The sequence below is a fragment of the Nerophis ophidion genome, linkage group LG02 (assembly GCF_033978795.1).
Source record: "Nerophis ophidion isolate RoL-2023_Sa linkage group LG02, RoL_Noph_v1.0, whole genome shotgun sequence".
Classification (NCBI taxonomy): domain Eukaryota; kingdom Metazoa; phylum Chordata; class Actinopteri; order Syngnathiformes; family Syngnathidae; genus Nerophis; species Nerophis ophidion.
The window spans coordinates 45,764,536-45,777,249 of NC_084612.1; the positions used below are offsets into that span (position 1 = coordinate 45,764,536).

General features: G+C 39.4%; 1 protein-coding gene across 1 annotated transcript; it reads left to right on the plus strand.

The window, feature by feature from the left end:
- The first annotated feature begins 3,013 nt into the window (after positions 1-3,013).
- Positions 3,014-12,179, plus strand: LOC133541438 (tubulin alpha-1C chain-like). Its single transcript, XM_061884868.1, has 5 exons — positions 3,014-3,304; positions 5,005-5,029; positions 9,528-9,750; positions 10,660-10,808; positions 10,890-12,179. Exons 2-5 carry the CDS (start codon positions 5,027-5,029, stop codon positions 11,865-11,867), a joined length of 1,353 nt encoding a protein of 450 aa, XP_061740852.1. The 5' UTR covers positions 3,014-3,304; positions 5,005-5,026; the 3' UTR covers positions 11,868-12,179.
- The last annotated feature ends 535 nt before the right edge of the window (positions 12,180-12,714 follow it).

The following is a 12,714-nucleotide window of genomic DNA, read 5'->3' on the forward strand; positions in this document are numbered from 1 at the left end:
CCAAAGACATGCACCTTGGGATAGGTTGATTGGCAACACTAAATTGGCCCTAGAGTGTGAATGTGAGTGTGAATGTTGTCTGTCTATCTGTGTTGGCCCTGCGATGAGGTGGCGACTTGTCCTTCTGCCCGATTGTAGCTGAGATCAGCACCAGCGCCCCCCGCGACCCCAAAGGGAATAAGCGGTAGAAAATGGATGGATGGATGGACTATCAGAGGGTGTTGAGCAATGTGTTAGTATGCAGGATCATTTTGATCAAACACAATACATTTAAGCTTCTGTGAAGATACATTTGTCAATCCACATCTGGCAAACTTGACAGATATGTTTTACGAGCGGACGTATGCTGAAATACGTTGTTTTGCCTTAAATTAAAGGCCTACTGAAACCCATTACTACCCACCACGCAGTCTGCTAGTTTATATATCAATGATGAAATATTAACATTGCAACACATGCCAATACGGCCTTTTTAGTTTACTAAATTGCAATTTTAAATTTCCCGGGAGTTTTGTCTTGAAAACGTTGTGTAATGATGAGGTGTACGCAAGACGTCACAGGTTTTTAGGAAGTATGAGCGCTACGCACACACACAGCTAAATGTCGTCTGCTTTAACGGAATAATTATAAAGTATTTTGGAGAACTGTGTTGCTGAATCTTTTGCAATTTGTTCAATTAATATTGGAGAAGTCAAAGTAGCAAGATGGAGTTGGGAAGCTTTAGCCTTTAGCCACACAAACACACGGTGATTCCTTGTTTAAAATTCCTGGAGGTGAAAATTTACCATGGATCAGAGCGCGGTCAAGCGAACATGAAACACGACGGAATGTCAACCAGCAGGTTTCGGTGAGAAAATTGTGGTTAAAAAAGTCGCTTCTTACCGGAGAAAAGCTGAGCTTGTGTCGTCCATGAAGCTGCCGTCGACTTCCCTGAGACATTGGCTTCAAGACACCCGTGGACGTACACCTCCAACTATCAGGTACTGTTAAACTCACTAAAACTCTAGCAACACAATAGAAAGATAAGGTATTTCCCAGAATTATCCTAGTAAATGTGTCTAAAAACATCGGAATCCGTCCCAATGCAAACGTGTTTTTTTTTCTAGTCCGTCACTATCAATATCCTCAATCACGAATCTTTAATCCTCGCTCAAATTAATGGGGAAATTGTCGTTTTCTCGGTCCGAATAGCACTTTTTGTTGGAGGCTCCCATTATAAACAATGTGAATATGTGAGGAGCCATCACACTTGCTACGTCATCGTCTGCGACTTCCAGTAAAGGCAGGGCTTTTCTCTTAGCACCGAAAGTTGCGAACTATGTCATGGATGTTCTCTACTAAATCCTTTTAGCAAAAATATGGCAATATCGCGAAATAATCAAGTATGACACATAGAATGGACCTGCTATCCCAGTTTAAATAAGAACATCTCATTTTAGTAGGGCTTTAAATGAGTCCAAATGTACATGTTTAGCTGTGAATGTGTACAGAATAGACCACATTATGTTAGTGCATAATTTGAGGAAAATAGAGGAGGCACACATTTTCTAGCAGCACACAAGTATGCTGGAATATTGTGTATAGCTTCATCTGTGATTAATAAAATGAGTCCAAATGTACACATTTCGTAAAATGCCAAGTCTGAATAAAATAATCAGCATGATGCTAGTACAAAGTTTGAGGGAAATAGACGTACGAGGGACACATGTTCTGCCATTAAATATAAGTTACTATAGTAACCCTTACATTTTGGTCTCTTACCAACTTCGACAATTGAGTTGTTTGATTGATGGTTTTGCTGTCTTTCTTGAAGCACAAAGGCAGGACACGCTTGACACCTCACAACCATCTCTTCTCGTCTCCCACTTTCTCTTCTTTTTCTCTCGAGCTCCTCACCCGTCCGTTCCCTATTCGGGCACACGGAAACAATAAATAGAAACGAATTTGATTGATTGATTAATTGAAACTTTTATTAGTAGATTGCACAGTACAGTACATATTCCGTACAATTGATCACTAAATGGTAACACCCCAATAAGTTTTTCAACTTGTTTTAATCGGGGTCCACGTTAATCACTTCATGGTAATGCGGGACCGTATAAAATAAAATGCATTACAATACAACAAATGTCCATCCATCCATTTCCTACCGCTTATTCCCTTTTGGGGTCGCGGGGGGTGCTGTTGCCTATCTCAGCTACAATCGGGCGGAAGGCGGCATACACCCTGGACAAGTTGTTACCTCATCGCAGGGCCGACACAACATTCACACTCAGTGTTGCCAATCAACCTATTCCCATCTTTGGAAGTGGCAGGAAGCCGGACTTCCCGGAGGAAACACACGCAGTCACGCGGACAACATGCAAACTCCACACAGAAAGATCCCGAGCCCGGGATTGAACCCAGGACTACTCAGGACCTTTGTATTGTGAGGCAGACTCACAAACCCCTCCTCCATAGTGCTGCCCTACAAAAAATGTTATTTGAAAATAACAATAACGTGACTCAATATTATGTAAATAAGAATGAATGCCTAAAAAATTACTTTCCTTACATAAATAATTTTTTTATTTTATTTTTTTGTATGTAATTAGGTCTAATCTGCAGTGTTGTTCCCATTGGATTTGTGGTATATTTTAATCTACCAGTAGATTAAACAAATATTTTAAAAAAATTAAGATGCAGGATGTTATTAATTTAATTTCCAGACAGTTGCAGGCTATTACACCGTTACAATACAGATGCATCATTTGTGCAGCATAAGTACAACACAAAATGTACAGATGATGAATTTATCAGTGAAAATATGTCACACATCACACCCACATGATCAAGATCGTAATAATCGACAATTTGACATCGACAAGCGGTAGGAAATGGATGGATGGATGGACATCGCTAATAACACGGAAGTGTGACGCTATCTGAACGCAAACACAGCTCCGCCCTCATGCGCGCTCCCGCCCGTGCACGACACCTCAAGGCTGTAATATGGAAGCAACCAAAGCAAACACATCAGCTTGTTTTGCCTTTGGAAACATCACAACATGACGGCTTTTTACACTTGGTGTAATAAGTATACGAATCACTCTTTATCACGTTCGTTAATCTTTGCTCGCCCTAAATGTCAACACGTTGTAATGACGGCTTTAGAGACAGAACCCTTATGACGTTGCCCGTGTTAAAGTCATCTTGTTAGGGGGTGTGAGTATGCTCCTCCTCGGTGTCCTGGGACTTCTTTGTGCAACATTGTGCAAAGTCAGCGTTTGTTCGGAAGATACAGTAGGCCTTCCCTGATCCATAAGTAAGTGACATCTTTCTAAAACTCATCGTAATTGAACAATAGGATCATGTTGGTGGACAAGATAAAAATGCCTTATCATCTTAAACTAATCTAAATGGGCCTCCATTTTGATGTTTTTCATTTTCAAAACTAATACAATATATGTCTGGACTTAAGTCAACTTTGGTGATCGTTAAAGGTCCTGGGGACCCATAAGGTTCTCAGTCATTAAAAGTGTTAAAGTGATGTTTTACTTTCAATATTTAAATATCTATAGATCAACTTCAGATCTAATGAACTGAAGACATAAAGCTTGATTTATTTTAATGTTTTAGTCCTATTAGTCAAAATCCTCTTTTAAGAGGATGACCACAAAATATTAAATAGTTTCCCCCACAATATTTTAAAGAGAAATATCCATCCATCCATTTTCTACCGCTTATTCCCTTTTGGGGTCGCTGGCGCCTATCTCAGCTACAATCGGGCGGAAGGCGGTGTACACCCTGGACAAGTCGCCACCTCATTGCAGGGCCAACACAGATAGACAGACAACATTCACACTCACATTCACACACTACGGGCAATTTAGTGTTGCCAATCAACCTATGGATGGATATTTGATTTAAAGTAATTGGAATCATAAATAGGCAAATAATTGCTTTTGGATCATTATTCGTTTGAGCATTGACTAAAGGTCTCGGTGATCCAAAAGGCTCCTCATAAAAGTGTTAAAAATAAGTCATAAATGTTATTTTAACTTTGAATGCTTACATCTCTATATCAGCTTTAAGATCTATCAGTTGGTATTATTTTTGGAGCAGTGACAGTTTCAAAGTAAAAACTACCGACTGTACATGGTGGCAGTTTTGTGTTATTGGTGGCAATATTGCAACATTTTCTTGCTACATTATACCCTTTCGCGCTTTTTATTTCATTTCATTTTCATTTTATTTTCATTTCAGTTAAAAAATTAGGGCCCTTAAAATTAACACATTCAACATTACTGTTTTGAGTTACTTAATGTTTTATATTGATTTAAATCTCAAAAAACATTCATTTTATCACCACAAAGCCTTGGTAAATAACAATTGACTGTCATTTAGGTAACCGATATATTAGAACAAACTCTTTGATACAGTGCATTACGACATTGCAGAATGCAAATATATAATTAATACATTGTTAAATACCTTTGTGTTAAGCAAAACTAAGCATGATTGTTTAGTTTTGGTTGTGAAGTCAGGTGGTCAAAAATGAAACATGGTCTATTTTTAAATAGACCTTGTTTCATTTTTAACTATATAGTAATATAGAACCGTGGTTTTCAAATTTGGTGGCGGGCCTTCCTCGGAATGGGTTCAGATGACACACATCAGTTTACTAAACTCATCTTCAGTTATATTCAAAGGCAAAAATAATGAATTACTAGTTAGGATAAGCAGAAAACACCACCAAATCTCCTCAATAAAATCAGTTTTTCGGGAAGTAGAACAAATAATTGATATGTCTATAGGTTCCTAGTTAGTTGTTCAAGGCTTTACAATTGAGAAGGTTCTCTTTTGCAAGTTGTCACAAATTTGATTAGTCCACCGTGTCTCTTAAATTATGCATTGGTAATATTAATACTATTACCTGGTAAATATCAATAGATTGTTGGTACATCATGAATATAATGAGTTGAATCACATTATTCTCATCAATACTTTGCCTTTGTGTTTCAGGAACCTCTCTCCTTAAGGAAATATGGTGAGTGTTCAATGGCTTTTTCCCCTCTCAATCAAGCAAGTTAAAAAATATTTAAGATTTGAAAATTACAATTTTTTTTGCCTTGGATCAATCCTTAATATGTGATGTAAGAGATGTAAATGTAAATGGACATGTTAACATGTAAAAAAAAATTGGAAGGGTCTTGAATCTTTCTTTAGGAAGTTGCTAGGATGGTATAATAAATGTGTGTGTGTGTGTGTGTGTGTGTGTGTGTGTTGTGGTAAACACGCTAGCGGGTCTACCTGGTTGATCCTGCCAGTAAGTCGCATATGCTTTGTCTCAAAGATTAAGCCATGCAAGTGCAAAAGAGTTTGACAGCAGTATGTGTGTGTATATATGTATATATGTATGTATGTGTGTGTATGTATGTATATATGTAAAGATATATGTGTATCTGTATATACATATATATATATGTATATATATGTATATATATGTATATATATATATATACATGTATATATATATATATATATATATATATATATATATATATATATATATATACATACATGTATATATGTATTATAAGGGGTGTAACGGTACGTGTATTTATATTGAACCGTTTCGGTACGGGGATTTCGGTTCGGTACGGGGGTGTACCGAACGAGTGTCTCAGCTAAAGTTTTAACAAGCCGCTTTGCTTCTTCTACCTCTGTCTCAGCACCCAGCATTGTCCCACCCACACAACCATCTGATTGGTTACATATATAGCGGTGAGAGCCAATCAGCAGTGCGTATTCAGAGCGGTAACAGCCAATCAGCAGTGCGTATTCAGAGAGCGCATGTGGTAAATGCTTCAGCGTCGAGCAGATAGGTGTTTAGCAGGTGTGCATAAGGCAGCATACTCTGCCCAAATGATAATAAACACCTCCCAGTCAACTACTACTAACATCACTATGAGCCCGTTGACCTTCTAGAAACTTAAACTGCAGCTCAGCTCGCTCGCAGTTCTGGCTTGAGGTGAAGGCTAATTAGCTTTTAGCATAACGTTAGCTCATTTTGCGGTGTGTGTGTGTGTAAGTGTGTGCGTGTTTTTTACGGCCAGAAAAGCTTTGAATGGCAGGGTCCCTGCTATCACACGTTGATAAAAAAAAAAACCATTTACATAATAAAAATCAACTACAGGCTTCTCAAAAGCTGTGATAACTTAAGCATTAAGAGTTGACTTGGAACTGTTTAATGTTGCACTTTTTATATGTAGAAGAAGTTTTGTAATTTTATTTAACCCGAGCAACAACTTGAGACAGTTTAATGTGGATTAACGTGGGTAGAATTATTATAGTGTTCCCAATGTTAAAAAGGATAAAACCATTGTTTACAAATTTGGTAAATAAATAACCCAAAAATTTATATTTAGTTTTCTCACTGTATCAAAAATTAAACGAACCGTGACCTCTAAACCGAGGTACGTACCGAACCGAAATTTTTGGGTACCGTTATATGTACGTGTGTGTGTGTGTGTGTATATATATATATATATATATATATATATATATATATATATATATATATACATATATATATACATATATATATATATATATATGTATATATATATATATATATATATATATACACATATATATATATATATATATATACATATATATAGGTGTGGGAAAAATCACAAGACTACTTCATCTCTACAGAACTGTTTCATGAGGGGTTCCCTCAATCATCAGGACATTTTAATGGAAGCATTCACATACAATGGTTTATATAGGGCACAGAGTGGGTGGGTACAGGCAGGCGTAGGGTGTGGTGATTGGCTCATGTGTTACCTAGGAGGTGTTTCCGTCTGTGGCGGCATGTTGAAATGATTTCACTGCGCTTGTTGAGGGATGATAGATCTGGATGATATATAATAAACAGTTTCTTTTTTAAGCATAGGTTGCATCTTTTATTACCACTGTTGTACGGTGTGCTGGATGCAAGAATTTGCCATGTTATTGAATATTCAACATTATTGGTTTTGAGGTTCCAAATGTGTTTGCTGAGTTCTGTAGAATTCCGCAAAGTCTGGTTTCTAAAGGAGGCGTTGTGATTATTCCATCTTGTTTTGAACGCTCCTTCGGTTAATCCTACGTACGTGTCGGATGTGTTAATGTCCTTGCATATTACCTTTGTCGTTTACCATCCATCCATCCATCCATTTTCTGCCGCTTATTCCCGTTCGGGGTCACGGGGGGCGCTGGCGCCTATCTCAGCTACAATCGGGCGGAAGGCGGGGTACACCCTGGACAAGTAGCCACCTCATCGCAGTGTCGTTTACCAAGCAAAGGTAATACGCAAGGACATTAACACATCCGACACGTACGTAGGATTAACCGAAGGAGCGTTCAAAACAAGATGGAATAATCACAACGCCTCCTTTAGAAACCAGACTTTGCGGAATTCTACAGAACTCAGCAAACACATTTGGAACCTCAAAGACAATAATGTTGAATATTCAATAACATGGCAAATTCTTGCATCCAGCACACCTTACAACAGTGGTAATAAAAGATGCAACCTATGCTTAAAAGAGAAACTGTTTATTATATATCATCCAGATCTATCATCCCTCAACAAGCGCAGTGAAATCATTTCAACATGCCGCCACAGACGGAAACACCTCCTAGGTAACACATGAGCCAATCACCACACCCTACGCCTGCCTGTACCCACCCACTCTGTGCCCTATATAAACCATTGTATGTGAATGCTTCCATTAAAATCTCCTGATGATTGAGGGAACCCCTCATGAAACAGTTCTGTAGAGATGAAGTAGTCTTGTGATTTTTCCCACACCTACATATATATGTATATATATATATATATATATATATATATATATATATATATATATATAATATGTGTGTATGTATGTATAGATACGTATATACATTATATATATACATATTAGGGGTGTAACGGTACACACAAATTTTGGTTCGGTACGTACCTCGGTTTAGAGGTCATGGTTCGGTTCATTTTCGGTACAGTAAGAAAACAACCAAATATTATTTTTTTGGGTATTTACTAAATTTGTAAACAATGGCTTTATCCTTTTAACATTGGGAACACCATAATCATCCTGCCCACGTTAATCCACATTAAACTGCCTCAAGTTCTTGCTTTGATTAAATAAAATGACAAAACCTTTTCTCTACATATAAAAGGTGCAATATCAAACAGTTTCAAGTCAACTCATCATGCTTCATTTATTACAGGATTTGTGAAGCATGTAGTTGACCTTTATTATGTGAATGTTATATTTTTATCAACACGTGATAGCAGGGACCCTGCCATTCAAAACTAGGCTGCTACATTGCTAATGATTAATGTAACTATTGCTGAGAGACTATTCATACCTGAACACCATGGAGTTCAAAGAAATAACAGACAGACAGGGCTTTGCTGCCCCTAACACGCACGCACACACACACACACAGCAAAATGAGCTAACGTTACGCTAAAAGCTAATTAGCCCTCACCTCAAGCCAGAACTGCGAGCGAGCTGAGCTGCAGTTGTGAATTGTGAATTATATTTATATAGCGCTTTTTCTCTAGTGACTCAAAGCGCTTTACATAGTGAAACCCAATATCTAAGTTACATTTAAACCAGTGTGGGTGGCACTGGGAGCAGGTGGGTAAAGTGTCTTGCCCAAGGACACAACGGCAGGGACTAGGATAGCGGAAGCGGGAATCGAACCTGCAACCATCAAGTTGCTGGCACGGCCGCTCTACCAACCGAGCTAAACCGCCCCTAGTTTAAGTTTCTAGAAGGTCAACGGGCTCATAGTGATGTTATTAATAGTTGTTGTGACTGGGAGGCTTTTTTTTATAATTTGGAGAGAGTACACTGTGTTATGCTACCCTGCTAAACACATATCTGCTCGACGCTGAAGCATTGACTACATCGCTCTGAATACGCACGGCTGATTGGCTTTGTATGTTACCAATCTGATGGTTGTGTGGATGGGTCAATGCTGGGTGCTGACACAGAGGCAGAAAGCAGAGCAGCTTGTGAAGACTTTTGCTCACAAACTCGTTCGGTACACCCGCGTGCCGAACGGGAACCCCCGTACCGAAACTGTTTAATACAAATACACGTAGTGTTACACCCCTAATACATATACATATATAGGTATACATACATACCTGATTATATATATATATATATATATGTATACCTGAATCTCTGATTTTTTGCAGATTTTAAGTTTATCCATCTCTGATTTTTTGCAGACTAAGTTTATCCAGCATTTAGCATACATGTACTTATTTGTTTTGGCTTGTCACAAACCAGAGGTGGGAAAACTGGGACAAACATTATTATTGAAAGTGAGCACCCCCCGCGACCCAGAAAGGGACAATTTTTTTGTTTTTCACAGCATCCATAAACAATTCCATTATGTAAATTATTGGAATATTTGGAAAGTTAATTCAATGTAAAGATGATAAGTCATGGCTTTTTTTTTTCATCCTGCAGCGTGAGTGTATCTCGGTGCACGTCGGCCAGGCAGGTGTTCAGATTGGCAACGCCTGCTGGGAGCTTTACTGCCTGGAACATGGAATCCAGCCAGATGGACAGATGCCCAGTGACAAAACGATTGGAGGTGGAGACGATTCCTTTAACACCTTCTTCAGTGAGACCGGAGCAGGAAAGCATGTTCCCAGAGCTGTTTTTGTGGACCTGGAGCCCACTGTCATCGGTATATATTCCCCTCACTCATTTGTAGCTTGGGTTTAGTTTAGGGTCAGATGACAGCTCTCCCGTCCAAAGGCAAAACCTAGTAACTCGCTTCTAGCTGATTTTGAGAAAACAAAGGAAAACCAATCTATTTTGATGCTGTTTTACAAAGATCTACAAAGTCATCAAACGTATAGATGTTTTCATGAGCTTTCATTTTCTTGCCGATTGAGCCATGGATTGAATCTGCTCTCATGAACGTGTGCCCTTTCTCCAGATATTTTATCACAATCTCGGGTGGGCCCCATTCTGCGTTTGCACATTGGGCAAGAGCCGTGTACAGCGTCCAGTTTTTATTTTGACCTCCACAGTTATCTGCCCAAAAGAGTATGCAAAGGGAAGAATCAAGAACAATACATTTAATGAAGGTAATTGCAACGTCCTGGGCCAATCTTCCAAATATCCCCTCGTGCCATAATATCACATAATCAGGTTGACCGTCGGCCCCCATTCGTGGAAATGTCTCATTAAAGACAAAGAGGCGAATGACAAAGAAGCTCCGATTGGTCCCTTGAGATACTAGGTTTTTCTGTTGTATCTACGCGGTTATGTGGTAGTTGCTAGGTCCTGCCATGCACGTAACAGCTTACTTAAAGAACAAATTACAATATCGCATACACTAATGTAAAGCATATCACATAGGAACTCCAAACTTATTATCAGCTCAGTTTTGACCAAAATTGAGTTACTGGGTTTGCCTTTGGACGGGAGATCTGGCGTTTAACACAGTTTGCTTTGGACAAGAGGTGGGATACACTTTTAACGTGATCTCCCGTCAATCACTGTAAACAAACACCTGCTTACGCTCATACTCACCAAAAAATCTTGTTTGCCTTAACACTAATTTCATGCATTGATTCAATCTCTCTAGACGAGGTGCGCAGTGGAACATATCGACAGCTCTTCCACCCTGAGCAGTTGATCACTGGCAAGGAAGACGCTGCCAATAATTACGCGCGCGGTCACTACACAATTGGAAAAGAGATCATTGACCTTGTGCTGGACAGAATTCGAAAACTGGTAAGGAATCAAATTTAACCATGACTCCCGATCATAAGGACAAATATTTAATCTAATTTAATCCATTCTCACTGATGACAGGCTGACCAGTGCACTGGCCTTCAAGGCTTCCTGGTATTTCACAGCTTTGGTGGTGGCACTGGCTCTGGTTTCACCTCCCTCTTGATGGAGCGTCTATCTGTGGACTACGGCAAGAAATCCAAGCTAGAGTTCTCTATCTACCCAGCCCCTCAAGTCTCCACAGCTGTAGTGGAGCCCTACAATTCCATTTTGACCACACACACCACCCTGGAGCACTCTGACTGTGCCTTTATGGTTGACAATGAGGCCATTTATGACATCTGCCGCAGAAACCTTGACATGGAACGTCCTACTTATACTAACCTGAACAGGCTCATCAGTCAAATCACATCCTCCATCACTGCCTCACTTCGTTTCGACGGTGCCCTCAATGTTGATCTGGCAGAATTCCAGACCAACTTGGTTCCATACCCCCGTATCCACTTCCCTCTAGCCACCTATGCCCCCATCATCTCTGCTGAAAAGGCCTACCATGAGCAATTAACTGTGGCAGATATCACCAATGCTTGTTTTGAGCCTGCCAATCAGATGGTTAAATGTGACCCCCGCCACGGCAAGTACATGGCGTGTTGCCTGTTGTATCGCGGAGACGTGGTGCCAAAAGATGTCAATGCTGCTATTGCCACTATTAAAACAAAGCGCACCATCCAGTTTGTAGACTGGTGTCCCACTGGTTTCAAGGTGGGCATTAACTACCAGCCGCCCACTGTGGTTCCTGGTGGAGACCTGGCCAAAGTTCAAAGAGCCGTGTGCATGCTGAGCAACACCACCGCTGTTGCAGAGGCCTGGGCTCGACTCGACCACAAGTTTGACCTGATGTACGCTAAGCGTGCGTTTGTTCACTGGTATGTTGGTGAGGGAATGGAGGAGGGGGAGTTCTCTGAGGCCAGAGAGGACATGGCGGCCTTGGAGAAAGACTACGAGGAAGTCGGAGCCGACTCTGTTGATGATCAGGGAGAGGAGGGAGAGGAATATTAATAGGTAGAAATGCACTGGATACTCAGGAAACAATGATTGCTATGTGATCCTGAATGTGTTCACTGAGCAGTTTGACTGCTCAAACCAGAAAATGTGTTTGAGCACTCTAAATTTAAACATAATGAAAAACGCGTTCTGGCAAAACGTTATTTTGCTTAATTCACTTCCTACATAAAAATTATTTTTGTTTACTTTGTAAAATGTATAGGGTTTTGAAGTTCAATAGGCTCAGTCGCTTAGTTTGTCGATATATGAGGAGCTGCAATGCAGAAGTGATAATATCAGTAATTTATAGAGATACATTTATGTATATATGGCAAACTTGAGGATGAAATAAAGTTCATTAAACCATACAACTTCTGTTTTTATTTTGGCTTTGTTGTAAACAATTTTATCAATAACATTACTTTGTGACATCTTACATCACTGTTAACAATAAGTTTGATGTAATGTGGCCCACTCCATCCAAAATAATGGATGAATGTTAGCAGGCATGTTGGTGCTGGGAGATTTATATGAAGGCATTTTTATGAACAAATCCAATTTCTCAATTTTAAGTTATGTCTCACAATATCACTGAAAGACGAATCTGTTTGTGGTATACATGTTTTCGTTTAATGGAAGGTAAAGAAAATGACCCTACGGGTTGTTCTTCAAAATAAAGTAAAAGTTGAAATATAATATTTTATATTTTGACATGAGGCCATTTGCATTTGTATGTAGTTTTAAGAAATAGCAGTTTTTGTGACTGTCCCACTCACACATCTGATGTCATTTCTCACATTAAATTGATTTGACAGCCAATACTTGCAACCTGTCCCGCTTACAAATCTGATGTCAGCAGTCT